Genomic DNA, 25,329 nt, shown 5'->3' on the forward strand with positions numbered 1-25,329 from the left:
CCACTCTCCCCCTCCCCCGTTCCGCAAGTCCGGCTTTGTGTGAGTCAAAGCACTAAATGCACTATCCACTGAGACCTGCGGTGGGGACATATTTTCTACGCTTTGCTGTTTACTTTCGGGCAACAAATGCTCTTCCACCTCCCCACTTTCCTCGTCGCTCTGTTCAGCAGATGCTTTCGGAGTTTGTAGAAACTCCCGTCGTGCGTCCGCCAAACCCCCAGTGCTTTTCCCGCCCTGCTCAGCAGGGTAGGTTAACTAGGACACAACTTCTAAACCCGAAAGGAGGTGGGTGGGTTTGAATCTGGAGAATAATAATCGTCATCCACGCAGTAGAGAAAACCGGCTAGAAAGGATGCTCCAGCCGATATGAGATGAGGATTGCGCTGGGGTGGAAGGGGCGGGTCGGTTTCGGCCTCTTGCATTTCCTGTGACAGGGGCAGCTTCGACCTCCCCCCCGGCTCTAAATAGGCGCCCGACCATTTCCTGAATCGCTGGAGCGTAGGGAGGGCAATAGCAGGACTGTACCATTATGACTAGGTGTGTGTGTGGGGGAACGCGGGGGAAGGAGGACCGCTCAGGGTAATCTCGATGACGACGAGATTACGAAACGCAGCCTTATCCCCACCTAGGGTTGTTCTGGGAGTGGGAGTGAGCGGGTTCGTCTAGAAAGAGTGAGAGAAGGCCCCTGGCTGGCCGCAATTTGCTGCGGCTCTCCCGCCCCAACGCGATATCTCCCCCCTTGTTGTTTCCCGGTGGTTCCACCCGAGAGGCAGGCTTCTCTCCCCCAGTTTTCTGTTCACCCCGGAGCGCCCGGGACTTGCTGGATTCGGTGACGGCTGCGAGAGGCCGATATGTCGGTGGCATTCGCAGCTCCGAGGCAGCGGGGCAAGGGAGAAATCACTCCCGCGGCTATTCAGAAGGTAGAGCTGCACTGCGGGGAGTCGGGCTGGACGGGGAAAGGGAAAAGGCACCCTTCACCCCCGGGTGGGGGCGGGCCTGACTGAGAAGCGGCTGTGTTTGTGCGCGCGCGCGGGACGAGGGGGGAAGCAGAGCCGCGGGCTGTGGCCTAGTGGGTGCTGGAAGGGGAGGAGGCAACACCTCTTCCTTCGTCGGACTTTCTTCCGCGCTCTCAATTACTTTACTAACACGCACAAAAACCCCGTGAAGAACTGCCTGATTCTCTGGGGATGGGGCGGCGGCTGGTTTGTGAGGGAGCCGCGGGGAGGGAGGGAGGCGGCGGGCACGCGATCCCCGGGTTACCGAAGGACAGCTCGAGACTGAGGGGTGGGCTGCGTGTAGGGGAAATGTGGGCAAGTCTCTCGGGAGTTCGTGGCCCTCGCGCCCCCCACATGTCGCTTCTGGAGTTACTTTTGTGACGCCCCGCCCCCTCCCCGTCGCGCAGGCTCTGTGCGGCGCGGGCGCGCGGATGGGGGTGGGGAGCGGATGAGCGACTCCCGCTTCCCCTCTGTGCTCTCCGTCCCAGGGTCCTGGAGCCCCCCCGGGAGATGGGAAGAGTGGAGGCATCTGGGGGAGCTGCGAGAGGGAAGGGACCAGTATCCAGGGCGGGGAGCGGGATGGAGGGGAGAGAAAGCCCCCGGGGTGCTGGAGCTGTCCCTCCCTTCTCGCACCCTTTCCTCTCCCTTTGGCTTGTGGGGATGAATGGTGGATGCCGTGGGGTCCGGTATCTGCAGGTCTCGGACCCTCATGTTGTCTTTGCTCCCTTATCGGCCTTGAATAGAGAGCAGCAGCATCTGCACTCTGTGGGGACTGTACTTTTGGAACTTCTAAAAACTTAAAATTCCTAAGTGATTTTTGTTGCTTGTCAAACCTTTCGCGATTTTTTTTCTTCTCTTTTTACTTTTTAAGTTGAAAAGGCAACTCTAGACGTCCCCAAGTCACACTGCCACGGCAGAATTGATTTCTCAATAAATATTGTTGACATACTGTTAACAGCCTTAAACCCCCCCCCATCAAATTAATGTTCCTTTATGGGTTTAAAGTTTGCCTTGGTGTTTATTTTTTTGAAGTTCATGCCTGCGCTGTGCTTCGATCATGTAATTTTTATATTTTAGAACATAATTAGGGAGATTTCCAGGTTTTTAGATTTAAGTATAATAATAAATGCAAGCATTTGGAGTGGGTGAACTCTGCTGTGGATCCTGGCTAGGCCACTTTCTATAACTTTGTCAGGTCACTAAATCTTTGGGAGCTTTATGTTCATAGTCCTAGTTTTGTTAAAAACAAAAGTGAATTACATTTTTAAATGGGTTTTAAATTTTTCAGAGCCATTCATATACATTATATTTTAATTCTACAAAAATCCTATTAAGTGTAGGTCTTGTTATCTTTATTTTTGCCAATAGGTGAGTAAATTGAGGTTTAGAGAATTTGAGAGAAGTTAGAGAGTCACCAGGCAGTAAATGTTAGAGGTAGCATGAGCCCAACTTTTTCTTATTGTGAGTCAAGCACTCTTATCCCTCTTCTAACTCCTTTTGTTCTTCTTACTTTTCCTTCTACTATGAGCTGGACGTGTTAAATATACATAAATACAAAGAAAGATAAAAAGACAGTTTCTGTTCTTAAGGAGCTCAGTCTACTGAAGGAGACAACATGCAAACCACTATACAGTGGTATAGTAAAAACTATACAGAATAAATTGGAAATAATCAACAAAAGGAAGGCAATAAAGTTAAGGGGGAATCAGGAAAAACTTTCTATAGTAAGTGGAATGTTAGCTGAAAACTAGAATTTTAGAAAGCTGAATCTAGTTCCATCACACACTTTAACCTCATTAAAAAAACAAAACAAAACGCATTAATACACTTAGAGCAGAATGTAACTTTACTACCTGGTTGGTACCTGGTTTACTGCCTAGTTCCTAGTACAACCTTTAATTTTTAAGATGAATAAATTGAGACCCTGAAAAGTAAATTTCCTTAACCATATTCTTTGTTCTGGTTCAGTTGCATCTGACTCTGTCATCCTTGTGACTATTTTGTGAGGTTTCCTTGAGAGAAATACTGGAGTGGTTTGCCATTTTTTTCCTCCATTTTATAGGTAAGGAAACTGAAGCAGACAAGATTAAGTGACTTGCTTAGGGTCATACAGCAAGTAAATGAGGCCAGTTTTCCTGACTCATTGGGCACTCTATCCACTGTGCTATCTGGCTGATAGGAAAGGCAGATCTGAGAGAAAGCTTAGTCTGTGGGAAGTGAGTAGCTTGCCCAAGTTCATTCAGGTTTTATGTAATGAAAATAGGGTCAGAATATTGATAAAATCTAAAGATAGAATAACCTGACCCTTGAAAAGAAATGGTAGACTCCATTTCTACTGCCTATAGAATGTAAGTAGATGGACTTAAACTCTGTGAAATATTTATGTTATAAATAATAAAGATAAAAGGTATGCTTAATTCTAGAGGTAAGTTGAATTAAAGGCCTGTCTCTGACAAAAAATAGCTGGATAACTGAGAAATTCTCTTAACCTCTTAGTTTCCTTAGGCAATCAAGAGTATAAATAATAATCCTATACCAGGTTAGACTTCCCTCCCACACCTCAATAATTTAAGATTAAAAACAGTGAAAATTTTTAAGTTCTGGAGTGCATTACCAAGGTATTCTCAATCTCCATTATTTGGAGTCTTTAAAAAGAGGCTAGAGTTTTCCATCTTCCAGAGATCATATAGATATGGCTCTTTTTAAAAGCAGGTAGTGTACTAAATTATTTCTTGAGCTTTTAAAAAATCTCAATATAAATGATTTAACCTGCATTGAGCAGCCTTCTGTTAGCAAAGAGTTAATAATGTAGTAGAGCTAAATGTTAAACCTTTGCCACCATTTTAACCACCACCTGTTAGACCATGATAAAGTCAACCCAGGACCCTGAACCCCCAAACTGCAGGAATAATAGGGTCTTTCAGAACACCAGCCTACTTCCCATAGTCATTGAAGGGAACATTCCATTTGAAAAAGGGATCTACCTTCCTTATTAGTAACACCACCAACCCCTGACCAACTACCATGGTTGGATAGGTTTTGGGATGGCAGTGACCCTCAGTTTAATCCAATAAACATTAAGTGCTTATTATATGCAGGGCACTGTTAAGCACTGGGTATATAATTTAAAAAAAAATCTCAAGTTTAAAATCTAATGGGAGGAGACAATATACAAAAGGGAGATAGGAGAGTGGGGATGCGGCAAAAGCCAGGGGATATCTGATGTTGGGGCAACTTGTGTGGAAGTGAAACTAGGCAGATAGAAGACGCAGAATGGAGTAAATCAAAAAGTCCTGATTTCTGTGCTTTGGAAAGGCAGGCAGGCATTGGGAGAAGTTTGGTACTCTGCCCCCTGGCTCTCCAGTTAAAAGGAAGAGGAGACTAGGGGGAGGTGGTGTTGGTCAGGGCTTGAGTTACTTTGGTGATAATCTGTAAGCTTAGCTTGGGTAAAGATTCTTGTTCTGTAGTGTTGAGGCCAGGCAGAGCAGCAGATGGAGTGGAGCTCAGCCCTCCCTGGTCATGGTGATGGTAGTGTCAAAAACAGCCCATGCTAAAGAAATGACCATCACCACCAATGACTAGGTGCCACAAATGAAGTCAATGGAACATTTAGGTGGTACAGTTGATACAGCATAAAATCAGGAATTAGGAACTTTAGATATTAATTGCGTAACCCTGGGCAAACCATAAATCTCTGCCTACCTCACTTTCCTTTTCTGTAAAAATTGGGATAATAATAGCAGCTACTTCTTAGGATTGTTGTGAGAATCAAATGAAATAATATTTATAAAGTCCTTGGCAAACCTTAAAGGCATTATATAAATGACAATTTTTATTAATGATCTTGCTTCAAGCCTAGTTTCCTTGGGCATCTTTCAGGGGACAACTACTTTGGCAGTTGGGCTAGCTGTCCTTGCCATCTACCACTACAGCAGTAAGACATTCTAAAGGAGGGATCAGAGGCATCCTGTGCCAAGCAGATCAAATTACTTATGCCACTGACCACCTACTTTATCACTTCTCCTCAGACTTTGAGGGAAAAAGCCTAGCACTCTGAATTTAAGACCCCTGGAATTAGCAGTGCTCCCAGACACCAGTTACTGTTATTGTACAGTTTGTTTCTTACTCTTACCCCATTTGGGATTTTCTTGGTAAAGATACTGAAGTGAAGTTTGCCATTTTCTTCTCCAACTCATTTTACAGATGAGGAAACTGAGGCAAACAGGGTTAAGAAGGGACTTGCACAGATCACACAGCAAATTTCTGAGGCAAGATTTTAACTTATTAAAAATGTCTTACTGATTTCCAAGCCCAGTGCTTTAACTGTTGGGTGGGGTAATTGCTGAGAAGGCTCTGACCTTCCTCGACATTACCAACACCAACCACTCATTACTGAATGCTTTTGAAGAGGTAAGCCCAAGAGTGCAGGTTTTATCACAGGCCCAGGATCTATCATTTTGGGATTTGACCCCTATGGAGATGAGACCTGGCATTGCCTCTATAGGTGCTGAAGCAAATACTGCAATAATCACAGATATTGAGACCCAGACAAAGTTATCAATCCCGCTGTTGTTGGTTTCTGTTAAATGGTTCAACATCGCACAAAATATCAGTGTTACCAGCGATAAAAAAAAGATGCTGCACTCTTTAAGAATCACTGGGCTTTTCCATTGGAGTTGGAAGCAGAACCCTCTATGTGTGTCTTGTTTCCACCATTAGAATATGGTCTCTTTGATAGCAAGAATGGTCTCCCATTTTGTATTTATATCCTTAGTGGTTTGTACAAATTTAGATGTTTATTCTTTCATTTCTTAAGACATGTACCCAAATTTTAGAGTGCGATAAGTGATAAAGAAATTTTTAAGAGAATTTAAAAGAAGATTGGTTAAGGTAATCAGGAAAGGCAATCTGGAAGAGGGAGTTTTTTAGTTGAATCTTGATAGGTAGAGCAGGATTTTGTAATTAAGAGTTTATTAGGATGTAAGTAGTGGTTTGTGTGTTGTGGAAAGTGGGAAGATTGTTCTGAAAGTTTGCTATGGATTTAATGATTGAAAAAATATGAACTAAGACTAGAAAGCCTTATAGAGGCTTGTAGAGAACTTCAAATGTTAGACTAAGGAATTTGGACTTTACTTAGTAAGCAGTATTTGTTGGAATAATGATCTGAATTGTCCACTAAAATTAATAAGTCATTGATATGTAGATTTGAAGAGGGTGGAGGTAGGGAAACAGGCTTTTGAGGTATATGGTAATGATTCCATTTCAGATACATCCTGGAAATCCATCTGTGACTTAATAAGTACATCTGAGGTAATGACTTGAAGGTTTTGAAGTTCATCAAATACTTTAGTGAATAGTATTTCTTTCGAACCTCTAGAAACCTCTGTGAGATAGGTTTTAAGTCTGGATGAAGAAAGAGGATTTTCTATGGTCACACAGCTAGTTGATGGCAGAGGTGTGGAGTTCATCCCAAATTTTCCTGCCTAGCATTCTATTTACATTGACAAGCTGTTTCTTATTTTAAAAATTGATAAATACTTTTTGATATCACTGTTACTTACCCCTGATTCTCCAACATTATTCTAAATCACTAGTACTTAAATGATTTAATTAATTTAAATGATTTAATTAATCAACTTAATGATTAAGTTGATTGTGACTTGGTATATTTATTAAGTTATAATAATAATAATAATAATATATATTTACATATATATAAGACTTTACGTTACTTTTAAAGTGTTAAAATCAGGAATGTTTTGTATGGTGTTAACTTGCCTGAGAGGAGGTAGTTTTTTTTTTTTTTTTTGGCTAAGGCAATTGGGGTTAAATGACTTGCCCAAGATCATACAGCTAGGAAATGTTAAGTGTCTGAGATCAAATTTGAACTCAGATCCTCCTGATGTCAGGGCTGGTGCTCTATCCACTGTGCCACCTAGCTGCCTCAGTAGTATTAATTTTTCATAACTTTTGTTTTAACTGTTTTTTAATGTGTTTTATTGTATCAAATCTTTAATTCAGTCTGAACATTCCAGAATTAAGTTTTACTTAGAGATATGCTTAAATTTAAAAGAAGGGAACTTTCAATATTCCCTTCTAGGCTTCGTGCCATAATTTAGATCTAGTGGAGGAGACAGTGATAACTTGAACTTAATCCTAACTATTTCTTTCTCAAATAGTAAAAAGTTACCAGTAAATTAAACAGAAGATAATAATATATATATATATATTTTTTTACAAATCTTTGATAGCAAGGCAATAATGTATAATGGAAAAGACCATGGTCTTAAAGGCAGAGAGGTTTTTCATTCAAGTCCCTCTTTTGACATTATCTTGTGAACTCTATGGCCAAGTAGAATATTCAGTTTCTCTGATTTTCCTCATTTGGAAAATGAGGATAAAAATTCCTGTACTATATCTACTTTGGGACTTCTCACTCTGCTATACAAATAATTGACTTAAAACACATTCTATCATTTGTAGAAAAAATAAACCCTCTGGTTGTCAAGTAAATGGAATTTGTAAGCTTTGTTTTTGGTCTGGATCTGTCATTGAAAATGTTGCAAAGTACTTTAGATAAGGGTACCTATATTATCTACTTTGCAGGGTGATTCTGTGGCTTTGTTTTTGGTCTGGATAGTGCTTGATTGGTACAGGATTGAAATGATACAGGGAATTTCCAGTGAGGAAAACTCCCTTCATCAATGCAGGTCTGCAGCTCTTCTCCTGTACCTTACCTGCTTAGAGAGTTGGGTCACTGAGAGGTTATATAACTGCCCAGGCTGGGACAAAGCTTGAATTAGGTCTTTGTAATAACCATCTGTTGGCCACTAGTAGCACCTCATTGCCTCTTACAGTTTGTTAAAAAGATCCAATGAGATTTTATATGTAAAGTGCTTTATAAAATGCAAAAGTTCTCACTTAAAAAGTGTTAGCCTTTGTTAAGTTCTGTGGTGAGATGTAGAAAGCCTGACTTGACTTAGGAAGTTCTGGTTTTAAGTTTAGCCTCTGGAGTACTGTGACTGGGCACATCACTTTCACAACTTAAGTGTTATGATTACCTCACTAGGAAAAGCTTTCTGTACTTAAGGAATTTACAGTTCATTCAAAAGCAATTATTGTTTGCATAAAACAATCCATTTTCATAAGTTTTAGGTAAACATTTTCATTTTAAAATTCTAGTTGAGTACATAATTTTATATAAAATGATAGATAAGAAATTCATTTCTTTTTTAGAAAGCTATATAAACTATGCTTATTAAACTAAACTAAAAATTAGCAAGATGTTGGAGTAAGAGCACTTAAGAATTTTAAGGTTGTTTTTTCCTTTACATTTTTATATGATGATTTTATGGTAATATATAAAATTTCTTTGGAGTTTTTAATCATGTGTCCTTCACACACTTTTTAAAAAAAATTAATGTTGTAGGTTTTTGATTTTATAATACTTTTATTTAATGTTCAAGTTTATGACAAACTTTTTCAAATTTTATTTCAGATGTTGGATGAAAATAACCATCTTATTCAATGTATAATGGATTATCAGAATAAAGGAAAGACTACAGAATGCTCTCAGTAAGATTGATCTGAAACTTTTTTTTTTGGGGTATTGTTTTCCATTTTTGTAAAAAGTGAAATGTATTATTTGAGGGATTTAAATATTTTTTTTTAAAGATTTCTTACTCTGCTATGCAAATAAATACCTTAAAGCATATGTTTTATTGTTTATGAAAAATTAGCTCTTTCTGTGTTAGGAGATTGTTACACCCTGATTTATTGCTTAAGGAAACATGGGGAGTTTGTAATAAGTATATACTTGATTACAGTGTGTGTGTGTGTGTGTGTGTGTGTGTGTGTATCTATATGTAGAGATAGATATATATGTATATGAACATATACACACATGTACTTGTGTACATGTGTATAAATGAACCAAGCTCTCTACCTGTGTTTAAGATGACGACTTAAATATCTTTTCTAAGTTTATGTAATAACTTATGATTTCTGCAATGGAAGAGTAAGAATTGAAATCTTTAAAGGGAATAAAGAACACTTGTGTTCCCCCAGTGTGTCAGCACAGATTAATGCTTCAGGAAGAGCTTGTTGGTGTGCTGCAACAAACTAGGTTTTTTCAATACCTCTGGCCTCTGCTCTTTGGAAACCTTTCCTCTCATTTTCCTTATCTCTTTTGGACTTTCTTTTGCCTTCTTTTTATAGTTATATATATATATATATATATATATAGTCCTTTTACAGATTAGGAAATGAGGCCACAAGAAGTTGTCCAAGGTCACAAAGGCAAGAATAACTAGAATTAAAACTCATATATATATACATATATATATTTTAAACAAAGCCACTTGGCATGTTCCATCAACAGTGTGGATCCAGTAAAAAGAGTATTGAATTTGAATTGAAGTCAGAGGAAATGAGTTTTAATTCTAGTTATTCTTGCCTTTGTGACCTTGGACAACTTCTTGTGGCCTCATTTCCTAATCTGTAAAAGGACAAGGTTAGAATAAGTAATCTCTTAACGTCCTTTTCCACTTCTAAACTTCTGATCCTATAATTCCTATACTCAACAATTTGATTATTGGGTAGAGTATCTTCAAGTTCTATGCTATACAAGCCAATTTGGGGATTTATATACAATAGAATGATTAAGCTTGGAAAATACTGATCTTGTCAAGTGTAGTTGTTACTATTAATCAGTTTTTAAAAAAGGCTTTAGATTAAAAAAAAAAGGAATTTATATTTCTTAAGGGATAGTATTTAAAGTAGATATATGCTAGACTAGGTAGGAAAGAATCATAAGTTTGAAGCTAACTTTTCTTGTATCACATGGATGAAGTGACTTTACTCCTTGGCAGGACTAACCTTTCTACTTATTCAGGTAATCCCATTCTGTCTCTTTGAATAGATTGCTTTTGTCATTTACACTCTTATTCCCACTTGTTTTCTCTAATAGCTCATTCCCTAAACTACCCGCAAAAATATGCCTGTGTCTCTCCTATCCTGAAAAAAACCCTACACTTGACCTTTCTGTTCCTATGTCTTTTCTGTCCTTTATAGTTAAACTACAATACAACTACAATAGGTATCTCCACATTCTTTTCTCCCATTTAAAAAAAATTGTTTTTCCTTTTATTTAAAATTCAAATAAAAAACAGAAAAAGAAAAAAAATTGTCATGTTGCATATGTGAGGATTTAAAATACATAAATATAAATTTCCTTTTCAAGAAAGCATATATAGTAGTAAATATTCAGAACTGTCCTCTTTTATTTGTTTCCTTGTTTTCTTTTGTTCTCTGCTATAAATTTTTTACTTTATTCCTTTTTTCCTTTTTCTTCCCTGCCTTCCCACCTTTCCCTAGATGGGCTACAGTTAAGCATGAATTGTTCCCTCCTGCCACTCATACTATCTCTAGTACTCTATCCCTGCCAACTCTTCTACTTGCTATATTATAGCCAGCTATTACTTTTCTTTCTAGCCCAACTATTGCTTCTGTTGTATCTTCTCCCCTACTTTTTCCTTCCATCTTTATTCCTTTCCCATTAATCTGTGTATTTTACTCCATTCTTGTTAATCTATACAACTTTTCTATACTCTCCCTTATCCTATTCATTCCCCCTCTTATTTCTTTATAGATTTTAGGAGTTACATTCGTGTGTGTGTGTGTGTGTGTGTATGTATGTGTGTGTGTATGTATGTGGGTGTGTATGTATGTGTGTGTGCCCTCTTTAACCCATTCCCAATGAATAGGATTTCAGAACTACTAGCCCTCCTCCGCCATCTAAATGCTCTTACATCTTATTTGTATACCATAATTGCTGTTTTTACTTTTTCCTACATGGTTTGTTTTTTAAAATCATATATTCCACTTTCTTTTATACTATTAAATTATTAATGATAATATTAGACATATGGTTTACATTTCCATGTATTACACATAAATAGTTTGTACTTATTGAGTTTCTTGAAAATAGTCTTTGATATTGACTCTTAAGTCAAATTTTTGTTTTGTTTTGTTATTTTGAGAGGCATTTGGAATTAAATGACTTGCCCAGAGTCTCACAGTCTAGTAACTGTTAAGTGTTAAAGGTCTGAGGTTACATTGGAACTCAGGTCCTCTTGACTAAAGGACTGATGTGCTATTTATCATCTAGTTGCAACAAAATCCTAAAAATCTGACTGTTTGTTCAATGGTGTTTTTTTAAAATTCAGTATTTTACTTAATTTTGCTGGATAATTTTGGCCACAACCCTAGTTCTTTTGCTTGTTAATATATAGTATTCTCAATCTTTTATTATAGTTGCTGATAGGTCTTTGTAGTTCTGACATATATGAGTTTTGTGGTTATTGTGGCTGCTAATAAAATTTTCTCACTGATCTGAGAGTTTGAAAATTTAACAATGATGTCCCTTTATGTTGTAGGATCTCTTTTAGGTGGTGATCAATGGATTTTTTTCCTTTTTTATTTTCCCCTCTCTGTCACTTCATGACAATTTTCTTTAACTATTTCTTGTATTATTGTATGAAGGTTCTTTTTTTGGTCATAACTTTCTTTTTTTTTTAATTTTTAATAGCTTTTTATTTACAAGTTATATGCATGGGTAATTTTACAGCATTGACAATTGCCAAACCTTTCATTCCAATTTTTCCCCTCCTTCCCACCCCCTCCCCTAGATGGCAGGATGACCAATACATACTAAATATGTTAAAGTATAAATTAAATACAAAATAAGTATACAAGTCCAAACCGTTATTTTGCTGTACAAAAAGAATCGGACTCTGAAATATTGTACAATTAGCCTGTGGAGGAAATCAAAAATGCAGGCGGACAAAAATAGAGGGATTGGGAATTCTATGTAATGGTTCTTAGTCATCTCCCAAAGTTCTTTCGCTGGGCGTAGCTGGTTCAGTTCATTACTGCTCCATTGGAACTGATTTGGTTCATCTCATTGCTGAAGATGGCCAGGTCCATCAGAATTGATCATCATATAGTATCGTTGTCAAAGTGTATAATGATCTCCTGGTCCTGCTCATTTCACTCAGCATCAGTCATGTAAGTCTCTCTAGGCCTTTCTGAAAGCATCCTGTTGGTCATTTCTTACAGAACAGTAATATTCCATAATATTCATATACCATAATTTATTCAGCCTTGTGCATCCATTCAGTTTCCAGTTTCTGGCCACTACAAATAGGGCTGCCACAAACATTCATGTACATACAGGCCCCTTTCTCTTCTTTAAGATCTCTTTGGGATATAAGCCCAGTAGTAACACTGCTGGATGAAAGGGTACACACAGTTTGATAACTTTTTGAGCATAGTTCCAAATTGCTCTCCAGAATAGTTGGATGTATTCACAATTCCACCAACAATGTATTAGTGTCCCTGTTTTCCCACATCCCCTCCAACATTCTGCATTATCTTTCCCTGTTATTCTAGCCAGTTTGACAGGTGTGTAGTGGTATCTCAGAGTTGTCTTAATTTGCATTTCTCTGATTAATAATGACGTGGAGCATCTTTTTGTATGGCTGGAAATAGTTTCAATTTCTTTGTCTGAGAATTGTCTGTTTATAGCCTTTGACCATTTATCAATTGGAGAATGGCTTGATTTCTTGTAAATTAGTCATTTTTCTATATATTTTGGAAATGAGGCCTTTATCAGAACCTTTGACTATAAAAATGTTTTGCCAGTTTATTGCTTCCCTTCTAATCTTGTCTGCATTAGTTCTGTTTGTACAAAAACTTTTCATATAATCAAAATTTTCTATTTTGTGATCAGTAATGACCTTTAGTTCTTCGTTGGTCATAAATTCCTTCCTCTTCCACAGGTCTGAGAGGTAAACTATCCTGTGTTCCTCTAATTTATTTATAATCTCATTGTTTATGCCTAGGTCATGAACCCATTTTGACCTTATCTTGGTGTACAGTGTTAAGTGTGGGTCAATGCCTAGTTTCTACCATACTAATTTCCAATTTCCCCAGCAATTTTTGTTAAACAGTGAGTTCTTATCCCAAAAGCTGGGGTCTTTGGGTTTGTCAAACATTAGTGTATTAAAGTTATTACTGTTTTGTCCTTTGAACTAACCTATTCCGCTGCAACTAATTTATTTCTTAGCCAATACCGAATGGTTTTGGTAACTGCTGCTTTATAATATAATTTTAGATCTGGTACAGCTAGGCCACCTTCATTTGATTTTTTTTTTTTTTTCATCAATTCCCTTGAAATTCTTGTTGGTCATAACTTTCAAGTAGTACGATTATTGTTAAGTTTTTTCAATCTGTTCTTCAGATTTGTTGTTTTTCTTATGAGGTGTCTCACATTTCTTTTCTATTTTTTCATTCTTTATGTTTTATTTTATTATTTCTCGATCTCATAACTTGATTGGCTACCTCTTGCTCAATTCTAATTTTTTTTCCTATAGTATTTTATTTTTCCAAGTAAACATAGTATTCACCATTTATTTTTGTAAGACTTTGTGTTCCAGATTTCTCTCTCCTTGCCTTCTTACTTCCCCAAGACAGCAAGCAATCTGCTATAGGTTAAATATGTGCAGTTTTTTAAAGCATTTTTTGTTTTTTGTTTTTGTTATGTTGTGCAAGAAAAATCAGACCAAAAGGGGGAAAAAAAACATGAGAAAATTTAAAAAAAAAAGAAGCAAAAATACTGTGCTTTGATCCACATTTAGTCTTCATAGTTTTCTCTCTGGATGTGAATGACATTTTCCGTTCGAATTGTCAAGAGGAGCCAAGTCCATCAAAGTTGATCATTATATATTCTTATTGTTAGTGTATACAGTGTTTTCTTGGTCCTGCTCACTTCACTCAGCATCAGTTAATGTAAATCTCCTCAGGCCTCTTTGAAGTCATTGTTTCTGATCGTTTCTTATAGAACAATAATATTCCATAACATTCATACACCATAATTTATTCAGCCATTCTCCAACTGATGGGCATCCACTCGGTTTTCAATTCCTTGCCGCAACAAAAAGGGCTGCCACAAATATTTTTGCACCTGTAGATCCTTTCCCCTCTTTTATGATCTCTTTGGGATACAGGCCTAGTAGTGGCAGTGCCTGATCAAAGGGTATGCAGTTTTAGAGCTCTTTGAGCGTAGTTCTAAATTGTTCTCTAGAATGGTTGGTTCATTTTACAGCTCTATCAAAAATGAATTAGTATTCCGATTTTCTCACATCTTCTCCAGTATTCATCATTCATCATAAATGACAAATAATATGTCATTTTAGTCAATCTGAGAGGTGTAAAGTAGTACTTCAAAGTTTTCTTAATTTCCATTTCTCTAATCTGCAGTTATTTATAGCATTTTTTTCATGTTAGTATAAATGGCTTTAACTTCTTCATCTGAAAATTGTGTATTCATAGCCTGTGACTATCCATTTAGGAATGACTTGTATTCTTATTTGAGTTGGTTGAGTTGGCCTTTTATCAGAAACACTGGCTGTAAAATTTTTTCCTCAGATTTCTATTTCCTTTCTAATCTTGACTATGTTGATTTTGTTTTTGCAAAAACATTTTAATTTAATACAGTCAAAGTGATCCATTCCTTCCTTCTCTAAAGATCTAGTAGGTAGTTTATTCCTTGTTTTTCTAATTTGCTTATTGCCCTTTATGTCTAAATTATGAACCCATCTCAACCTTGTCTTAGTATAGGATGTTAGATGTTGGTCTCTGCCTAGTTTCTGTCATACTATTTTCTAATTTTCCCAGCAACTTTTGTCAGATAGTGAGTTTTTACTCCAAAAGCTGGAGTCTTAGGGTTTATCAAACCCTAGATTACTATAGCCCTGTCCAGAAGCAATCAGCATAACCTGGTGAGCATAGAAACAGTCAGTGGGGCAGGGGAGCTGCTGGCTAGTTACCAGCATTTACAAGAAGATGGAGCTCTTAGATTTCAAGCCACAGGGGAGAACTGAAGGGAGACCCAAAGAGGGAACCAATATCCCTCCACCCACCCAAGGACTAAGGGGTCTGTGCTGGTTGCTTCTGGCCAGGGTCACTCAGCAACACAGCTGGGCCTAGTGTACCTTATTAGCAGAGATACCTTTGATCTTCTCTGATTCAGATCCTTGACTCAGTACACTGTTGAGAAAGGTGAAAGTTAACTGTGGTTGGGACTGAGGCTACCTCCAATTTGAACTTAGCTAACTCCACAGCTCAGGTGTTTTAGGAGGAGCTAGCCTGAAGGTGCTTACACTTCATACAATCCAAAATCTCCTTCTGGGGGGAACCTTTGCTTGTTCTGCCCTCTTCTTTGGTTTTTATCAGTCTGTTCACTCTGAGACACAATTTGGTTTTATTTGGGAGAAATCTGGAGAGCCTGGAATCTTTTCTCCTATTCTTTTTTTTACCGTTTATAATCTGACTTCCAATTTTATCATTCCACTGAAACTTTCTCTAAAGTTACCAGTGATCTTTAAATTGCTAAATCCAGTGCCTTTTTTTCAGTCTTTATTCTCCTTGATTTCTCTGCAGCTTTTGATATTGTTGATCACTCTTTTCTCCTTGACAATTTAATTCTTTCTAGGTTTTTAGCATACCCCTCTTTCTTGGTTTTTCTTCTACCTAGCTGATTGCTCTTTCTCTCCTTTGATGAATCCTCCTCTTGCTAATGCTCTCTAATTAGGTGTCTCTCAAGGCTCTGTCCTGTTAATTCATTTGATGATTTCTGTCCTATATGAATTTAATTACCATTTTTATGTTGATGATACTCAAATATACCTTCCTTGCCCTAGTCTCTCTGCTCCCTCCAGTTTCACATCTTTAACTGCCTCTCAGACATCTTGAATTGGACTTCCAGTAGATATCTTAAACTTATTATCGCAAAACAATATAAAAAAAAATCTTTCCTTCCAATCCTACCCCATTTTATATTCCCTTTCCTATAGAAAACAATGTTTTCCTCCCAGTTCCTCAGCTTACAACTTAAGAGTCACTCTGGACTCCTCACTATCTCTCACTCTCTGTAGACAGGTGGTTCTAAGTTGTTGCCAAGGCCTGTAACATTTCTACAACCCTTTTCTTCTTCCATCCTGCTCCAACTCTAGTACAGGTTCTGGTCACTATGTACCTTGTAAAATAGCCTGTTGGTAGGTCGGCTTGCTTCAGGTCTCTCTCTACTTCAGTCCATTCTCCATTCAGTTACTAACATGACTCCTAAAATGTAAGTCTGCTCACGTCACTCCCTTTACTCAATAATCACCAGTGACTCCCTGTTGCCTCTAGATGAAATAAAATGTTCTCTTTAGCATCCAAAGCCCTTCATAACCTAGCACCCTCTTTCTTTTCCAGTCTTATGCTTTACTCCCTGCCATGGACTCTTTAGTCCAATGTCATTGGCCTTCTGGCTGTTCCACTAAGACGTTCCATCTCTGGATTCTGGGTATTTTCTCTGGATGTCCTCCATGCCTGGAATGCTTTTCTTTTTCTGCTCTGACCACTGATCTCCCTGACTTCCTTTAAATGCCAGCCTAAATTCTTACAGGAAGCCTTCTGGACCCCTCTTAATTCTAGGGGGTTCTCTCTGTTAATTATGTCCTGTTTATCCTGTATATAGCTTGCTTAACAGACATTTGGATGTTTCTCCCATTACACTTCTTGAGACTGCCTTTTGCTTCTTTTTGTATCCCCAGTGTTTAACACAGTGCCTGAAAGATGGGTGTTTAAAATTCACTTATTAATTGATGATTAATTGGTGGTTCTTCCTCTAGGGTTAATGAAAGAAGAAAAAGGAATACAAAGAGAAGGGAAAAATAAATACAAAAAATCAGCAAATTGTTAAGGCTGTGTAAATTTTTCTAACATACTGTATAGTTGAAACCTTTGCTAATATACAAAATACACAGATGTTTGAGACTCTTACTGTATGAAAAGAACATTGAACTAAAAGTTAAGTTTCTTGTTCTAGTTTTGCCACACTATTTGTGTGGCCTTGGCCAAGTCACTTCTCTTTGAAGCCTCTGTTTTCTTAATTTTTAAAATAGATAGGTTGGATTTGGTAATCCTTGATATCCTTTCTAGATAAAATATAATGTGATTCTGTGAACTTTGTGACTCAGGAAAAATCCTGGTGAAAGACTACTATATAGAAAGTTATGTCATTTAGGGCTTTCACAGTACAGAAATTTGATATTGGAAATTAATTATGTTACTTCACACTTCTAATATCCTTTTGCCCAGTATTTAATGGATCCTGTATATGGTTGCAGATATATAAGGCCTTTTTTTTCTTAACCATAGTCTCAAATTACTACAGCAGCATAAAGCTAAAGCTGCATCTCTGCTAGGTGTATCTGAGAGGGCAGTATTACTACCATGATTAAATATATTTAGCTTCATGCTACAATTGCCTATCTCAATTTTTTAGAAATTATGGGTTTTAAAAATCACAGTGTATCTTTTCATAGAGGTGTTTTGAATTTCAAGATATTTTCCATTCACAATTTACTTTGATGTAGAAGATTTTTAGAAAAATTAATGGAAAGATTATCAAAAACACATTTATTTTGCTTTATAAAATCTAAAGCATAGTTTTTCCTAATAGCATTTTATTTTTCCAAATAACACGCAAAGATAGTTTTCAACATTCACCTTTGCAAAATCTTGTTTGAAATTTTTTTCCTTCCCTTCCCTCTTGTCCCCTTCCTAAGACAGCATGCAATCCAATAGGTTAAATATGTGTAGTTCTTCCAAATATATTTCTCTATTTGTCATTAAAACACATTTTTCTATAACTCCATATGTAGGTTTATACTTAAAATGAAGTAGTTTAAGGTATTTTGAAATTAATTTTGTAGCTATATAAGAAAACCGAGTGATAGTACTTTATCCAAGATAGTTTTAGATTTTTATGGAGTTATTGAAATCTGAGCTATTTCTAATGCAAGAGATTAATAAATGTATTATTTAAACAAGAAGCTTATGTGTTCTGTTTTCTTTTCCCTTTTAAGTAGATACATATCTTACTTTTAATAGATGCAAAGGAGATATTTTAAACATTCTCATTGATCTATGATCTCATCATTTGGTAGTTTTGATTTGGTAGATTTGAAGATCATTTCCTATTTTCCCATCCAATCTGATTGTTGTCCTTGCTCTCTCAACAGTTTGGGGAAGGAAATGAGATAATGACATTGGGATTTAATGTGACATTGCAAGGATACTTATGGATCACTCTGACTTTATTCTTTCGACATGCCCAACCAATTTTCTTGCCACTTAATTCCTTTATGGCATCCTTTATTTTTGTTGTTTGTTGGTTATAAGTTACAGCCTGCTCCATGCTGTCAACATGCATCTTTTTCTTGCTCATCTGATACTTTTCTTTAGAATGTGACAAATGTGTCCAACTTGTTGACTGGATGCCTAGGGAACCAGGTTAAAATTAATTGGGAAATGTTAAACAAATTAAAAATATGTTACAACATAGATAATTTTAGTTTGTATTTTTCTAAGTCAATATGCATTTAGTAGGAATTCATTTTTACTTGTTTGACATTAGTTTCTGAAGAACTTTGAATATAATAGGGCAGTGAAAGGTCTATTTTTGGAAGTTAGCTGCAAATTAGAATTTTAAAACCAAGAAATTAAATAGATTTTCAGTTAGTGCTACCTGAGAAACTTAAAATATTGATTAATGGACTTTAACTTTTTTTCATCTTCCTATCTGATTATAGATTGAGAAAAAAATCATGAGTCTTACTGATTTTTCAATTCTCAAATGATTACCTTGATTTAGAATTAATTCTTTCATATTCATATATTCTAATATAATTAAAAGTTATATTACTACTTTAGTTAACAGTTTAATATTTCAGAAAATTTCAGCAGCACTCATTTTGGTTTAAAATCTTTTAGTGATAATTTTTTATATCACCTTCATTTCTGAATGTCACACACACATACAAATCCCTCTCCAACTGCAATATATCTCTTTTAATAAAGAATAAAAAGAGGGGGAAACATCTCAACAAAACTAACTAGCACTTATCCTCTCAGATGATTCATGCACTGTTCTACATTCATAATTCTTTATCTCTGTGAAGGAAAGTGCAGTTTCTCATTTCTTTTCTTGAGTCAAACTGTTATTTTAATTGTTAAGTTTTGCTTTTTTGTGATTCTTCCTCTTTACATATTATTATTATTCATTTAATACATCTTAGAAGTCTTCATAATTACTTATGCAGTAGTATTCTATTACATTCATATGTCACTTTATAAAAAATTTTTTTAAAGAATTTATAGGTAGCTATTTTTTCTTTAAAAAAAAAAAAGAAGAAGGGGAATGTGATAGCTGGATCTGTGCCTGAGGAAAATTCATTTTGGCATTTGTATTAAAGAATGAATTAGAGAAGAGGTGGAATAAGAAAGAACTTGAGACCAATAGGAAATTATTAACTGTAGTTCAAGGGAGAGATGATTAGGGCCCAAACTACTTAACAGAGGTCCAGAATCATTGCTCTAGTTTGGTCAAGCAAATTTATCCCTACTTTTGAAGTATTATTCTGACTTCACTGTTGTGGTAATGGCATACATTTTCTTTGCGTAGTACATAAGCTATGCAAAATTAAATTGGAAAAGAAAATGAATAAAAATTTGATGAATTGGTTAGACATTGAATTACTGATAATTGTATATAATTCTCTACATACTAAGAGGTAATAAAAAAACAAAAACATGGTATGGCATATTTTGGAAAAGAAAGACTTTATATTTAGTGATAAGGCTTGTAGATTTCTGAATAGGATTTAGCAAGGAAAGGCTTTTTTTTTTTTTTTTTTTTTTTTTTAAATAAAGCATAGCCTTTATATTGGGGAAGCATATTTAATTTGAATCAAAAGTTTTTTGAATTACTATTAGGTTATTTAAATTTTTTCCCTAATAGATCTTACAGTTGCTTGGTGACTATTTGTTGTCTTAATTTGAAGTATAATAAAAAAAAAGCAAGCTGGGCTATACTTGAGTTCACTTTTATACTTTTGTGAGGGATGAGCCAAATGTATCAAATTAATGACATAAGTGAAATTATAGGGGGAATGCTTAATCAGTAAACGAAATTAATGAGCTTTAAAAAAAATTTTGACACCTTGTATGTAGTATGCATATTTCTTTCTTATGTGTTGTGACTGTTTGATATTGCATCTACTGGAATGAGAATAAATTAACAGTGATTCCAATTCATTTTATTGTGACCATTAAGTTTCTTTTATTTTTATTTTTTTATTATAATAACTTTTTATTGCTAGAACCCATGCCAGAGTAATTTTTTACAACATTATCCCTTGTACTCACTCCTGTTCCGATTTTTCTCCTTTCTCCCTCCACCCCCTCTCCTAGATGGTAAGCAGTCCCTATACCAGTTAAATATGTCACAGTGTATCCTAGATACAATATATGTGTGCAGAACTGAACAGTTCTCTTGTTGAACAGGGAGAATTAGATTCAGAAGATAGAAATAACCCATGAAGAAAAACAAAAATGCAAGCAGTTTACATTCATTTCCCAGTGTTCTTTCTTTGGGTGTAGCTGCTTCTGTCCATCATTGATCAATTGAAACTGAGTTAGGTCTCTTTGTCAAAGAAATCCACTTCCATCAGAAAACATCTTCATACAGTATCATTGTTGAAGTATATAATGATCTGGTTTTGCTCATTTGTGACCATTAAGTTTCAATGAATTTGCTGATTTTAGAAGATCTAGATCTTTGGAAGCTTCTTCATTTGTGAGAAGAGAAGATTATGCAATTTTTCTTCCACTTTTCATTCTAGCAAAATATTGTCTTTATATTTGAGTTGAGTTATGATCTGAAAATGGTAAAGTGAAATTTAAGTTTCATTCAAATCTTTTTTTGGTTCCTAGGGAAATCATTCATTTCAAGAAGTAGATAAAATGGTTTTAAGACTTATTTTATATAAAAATTTGAAAAAAAACATTTGGGGTTGCAATGCTTATTAGGTATTTGAATTGAAACTTTTTATATACAATTTCTGACTTGATTATAATACATCGTTCATATATTTTAGCTTTTAATTTTGATATTTGTTTATTTTTAATAGGTATCAACAGATGTTGCACACAAATTTGGTTTATCTTGCTACGATAGCAGACTCCAATCAAAATATGCAGTCTCTTTTACCAGCAGTAAGTATCTCCACTATGGTTTTAATTGGGCAGTTTTCAGAAATGGTTTTAATTTCCTTCTGAAACAGTAAATTTATATCAAAGTTAACATATTAAATGAATGTCTTTCCATCTGAAGTGGAAATCTTGTTTTTGCTATTGGCCAGATTTAGGTGCTAATCGCATAATTCACTTGAGTGAATTCCTTTTCCTTTTCCTTAATCACTTCCCAACTCCTTTTCTCCTCCTAATGTGTAGCATTTCTTTATATGGGAAACTAAGCCCTGAATTTAACATATCTTTTAGTTGGAAAAACCACTTTGAATGTTTAAAAAATTGAACATTTCTTATTCTCATTTCTATAGAGATCTACTTGATAGGTTGACACAAAGAAGATAAAGGATAGTTGATACTATAAGACGGTAATTCAACTTTAAGCAGGAAAGATTTAAAATTTGGAAACAATTGTTTTTGCTATTTTTTAAGAATCATTTGAGTCATGTAGGGCTGAGTCAATCTAAGGCTTTATTTTATTAAGTATATTTCCCTCTCTGCATTATTTAGTAATAATAGCTTTTTAATTTTCAAAATACAAAGATAGTTTTCAACATTCATCCCTTTAAAATCTTGTATTCCAAAATTTTCTCCCTTTCTTCTCCCTCTCTTCCCCCTCTTCTAAGAGAGCAAGCAATCCAACATAGGTTAAACATATGCATTTCTTTTTGTTTTTTTTCCCGAGTTATTTTTACCTTCTGAATCCAATTCTTCCTGTGCAACAAAAGAACTGTTTGGTTCTGCACACATATATTGTATCTAGGATATACTGTGACATATTTAACATGTATAGGACTGGGGGAGGGGGTGGAGGGAGGGAGGAGAAAAGTTGGAACAAAAGTGAGTGCAAGGGATAATATTGTAAAAAATTACCCAGGCATGGGCTTTGTCAATCAAAAGTTATAATTATTAAAAAAAAAAAAACAACCAAACAAAAAAACAAAAAAAAAACCCATGCAGTTCTTCTAAACATATTTCCACATTTATCATGTTGCATGAGAAGAAACAGATCAAAGGAGAAAAAAAGTATGAAAAAGAAAAAAAAAAAAGCAAACAATAACAACAATTTAAAAAGGTGAAAATACTATGTTTTTATCCACATTTAATCTTCATAGTTCTCTCTCTGGATTGGAATGGCTCTTTCCATCCTTCCTAGCATCATCTCATTGTTGAAAAGAGCCACATCCATTCCAGTGATTGATCATGACATAATCTTGTTATTGTGTACAATGTTCTCTTGGTTCTTTTCACTTCACTTAGCATTGTCTCTCTAGGCCTCTCTGAAATTATCCTGCTGATCAATTCTTATAGAACAATAATATTTCATAACATTCGTATGCCATAACTTATTTAGCCATTGCCTAATTGATGAGCATCCATTTGGTTTCTATTTCCTTGTCTCTACAAAAAGAATTGCTGTAAACATTTTTGCAGATGTAGGTTCTTCTTCCACTTCTATGATCTCTTTGGGATGCAGACTCAATAGAGACTCTGTTGGATCAAAAAGTATGCAAATTTTATAGTCCTTTGGGCATAGTTGAAATTGCTCTCCAGAATGGTTGAATCAATCCACAATTCTACCAACAATGTGTTAGTGTGCCAGTTTTCCCACATGCCCTCCAACATTTATCAATATTTTTTCCTGTTATCTTAGTCAATTTGAAAGGTGTGAAGTGGTGTCTCAGAATTGCCTTAATTTGCATTTCTCTAATCAATAACGATTTAGAGCATTTTTTCATATGACTAGAAATGGCTTTAATTTCTACACCTAAAAATTGTTTGTTCATATCCTTTGACATTTATCAATTGAGGAATGGCTTGTATTATAAATTTGAGTCAATTTTCTATTTATTTTTAGAAATGAGGCCTTTATTAGAAACATTGGATGTAAACTTTTTTTCCTAGTTTTCTGCTTCCTTTTCAGTCTTGGCTATATTGGTTTTGTTTGTACAGAAATTTTTAAATTTAATGTAATCAAAATTATCCACTTTGCATTTCATAATATTCTCTAGTTCTTTGGCCACAGATCTCTTCCTTCTCCAAAGATCTGACAGGTAGTCAGTGTATCCCTTTCTTGACGAATTTACTTATAGTAGCTCCTTTTATGTTTGAATTATGAAGTCATTTTGACTTTATCTTGATATAGGATGTTAGGTGTTGGTCAGTGTCTCTTTTCTGCCATGCTATTTTTCCAACTTTCCCAGCTATTTTTGTCAAATACTGAGTTCTAATCTCAAAAACTGGGGTCTTTGGGTTTATCAAACACTAGATTACTATGATCACTGAGTCTCTTTTTTCTGGGTTTGTGCTAAAAAAATCTATCATTCTAAAAAACATCCTTTTTTATGGTGGGATTTTTTTTTCTTTGCTCATTCTTCTAAACTCCTTTTTGACTTTAGATTTGGTGTTAGGGCTATGCTTTGCATATTTTTGGAGGGAAGATCTGGCATGCTTCTGCTGCTGTTTTCTTGGGATGTTGAGTGTTACATTATTCGGACTTCTCAAGGATTGCTTGGATTGGGGACGTTACATTATTCGGACTTCTCAAGGATTGCTTGGATTGGGGACCTGCAAGTTTTCAGAGCCCCCAGAGTGGTCAGATCTAGGGAAAGATCTGATTGCTGCCCCTCATCCATCTTCTCCGTGTCTGATCTTTGCAAGTTTCTGACCTGTGTTTGGGTCTAAGCTAAGTTAGATGCTGTTGGATAACATCCTTTCGGTCAGCTGGAAAACTCAGCTTGTTCATAATGGGAGCCATATAGACACCCCATTGCTCTTGGATTACTGCCCTGGTTGTTCCTCTGCAGGCTTCGAAATGTATTAGAAATTGAGACTCTGTTGTGCTCTTTGGATCTGAACCACAATGTATGTGCTCACTTTAGAACTTCGAGAGTTTTTTCTCTCTCTTTTTTTGCTGAGCAATTGGATTAAGTGACTTGCCCAGGGTCACACAGCTAGGAAGTGTTAAGGGTCTAAGGCCCATTTGAATTTAGATTCTTCTGACTCCAGGGCTGGAGCTTTATGCACTGTGTTATCTAGTTGCAGAATTTCCTCCTTTCTAAGCAGACTGCCTCAAGGTCTTTGAGAGAACCTTACTTCAGAAGTTTCCCCTTGGAATCTCTCCTTCCTGGTCCATGACCTAGATAGAAATAGGTAATGGGTGAAAGCTGTCAGTTGACACTTATTACCACACCCTGCTTGATATTACAGAGCCTCTGCAGTTCTCTTCCATAGCTTTCATTGCTATTATAATGTAATTTTAAAATTCTTTCAAAAATTTTCTATTATTTAAGAAATTCTAATTATTTTTCTTTGCCTTGGCTCTTTTTATTTCATTTATTTATTTATTTATTTTGCTGGAAGCTTTTCATTTATATTTTCACTTTTGCCCTTTGAGGGATATGACTCTTGACTGTTTTTTGACTTTAGGGGTTGTGTCCAGATCACATTTTTAGTATTGTAGTGGTGAATTGAATATAGTTTTCTTCTCCTTAGCCATCTTAATGTTTGTTCACTCTCAGCCCCAAATGTTAGGACCTTTTTCTATGTAGCTGGGTGGCACGATGGATAGATAGTGCAACAGGCCAGGAATCAGGAAGACTCCTCTTTCTGAATTCAAATCTGGTCTTAGATCTGGTCTACTTACTAGCAGTGTGACTTAATTGTGTTTGCCTCAGTTCCCTCATTCATCAAATTCCTTGGAAAAAGAAAGCGTTTAACATTATGGTATCTTTGCTAAGAAAATCCCTATTTGGGTCATGAAGAGTAAGATATGACTGAATAACAAATTTGCCAGCCATTACTCTTTGTTTTGTCCTCTTTTGCTAGAGAAAAAAGTCCAATACCTTCTCTACAAGAGAGTTCTTTAGATATTGGAAGGTAGTTATATTCTTTTAAAATGTTCTTTTCTCCAAGTTAAATTAAAAAAAAACTAACAACTAAAAATTAGTTACATCTAATTCTTTCACACTTGATACTTTATATGACTTGCTTTTCTTTTGCCATTCTGGTTGTCCTTGGATTATTGTACTGTTTTAATCCACACACTGAACAAAAATATCTCAGATAAGGTCCAAGAATGGCAAAGTATACAGAGACTTATCACCTTATTCCTGGAAGCTGAGTTTCTCTTAAT

The 25,329-nt window shown here is 35.8% G+C and overlaps 1 protein-coding gene across 3 annotated transcripts in view; it reads left to right on the plus strand.

Moving 5' to 3' along the window:
- The first annotated feature begins 568 nt into the window (after positions 1 to 568).
- Positions 569 to 25,329, plus strand: part of SS18 (SS18 subunit of BAF chromatin remodeling complex) — an 83,606-nt gene continuing 58,845 nt past the window's right edge. For 2 of the 3 annotated variants that reach the window (XM_051970316.1, XM_051970318.1), the window contains exons 1-3: positions 569 to 920; positions 8,494 to 8,570; positions 21,077 to 21,161. In XM_051970316.1, coding sequence (XP_051826276.1) covers positions 852 to 920; positions 8,494 to 8,570; positions 21,077 to 21,161 — 231 coding nt within the window. In that variant the 5' untranslated portion in view covers positions 569 to 851. The remainder of the gene's footprint in view (positions 921 to 8,493; positions 8,571 to 21,076; positions 21,162 to 25,329) is intronic. The other variant, XM_051970317.1, reaches the window with a different exon arrangement.

Source organism: Antechinus flavipes, chromosome 1, assembly GCF_016432865.1.
Source record: "Antechinus flavipes isolate AdamAnt ecotype Samford, QLD, Australia chromosome 1, AdamAnt_v2, whole genome shotgun sequence".
In the NCBI taxonomy this organism is placed as follows: Eukaryota; Metazoa; Chordata; class Mammalia; order Dasyuromorphia; family Dasyuridae; genus Antechinus; species Antechinus flavipes.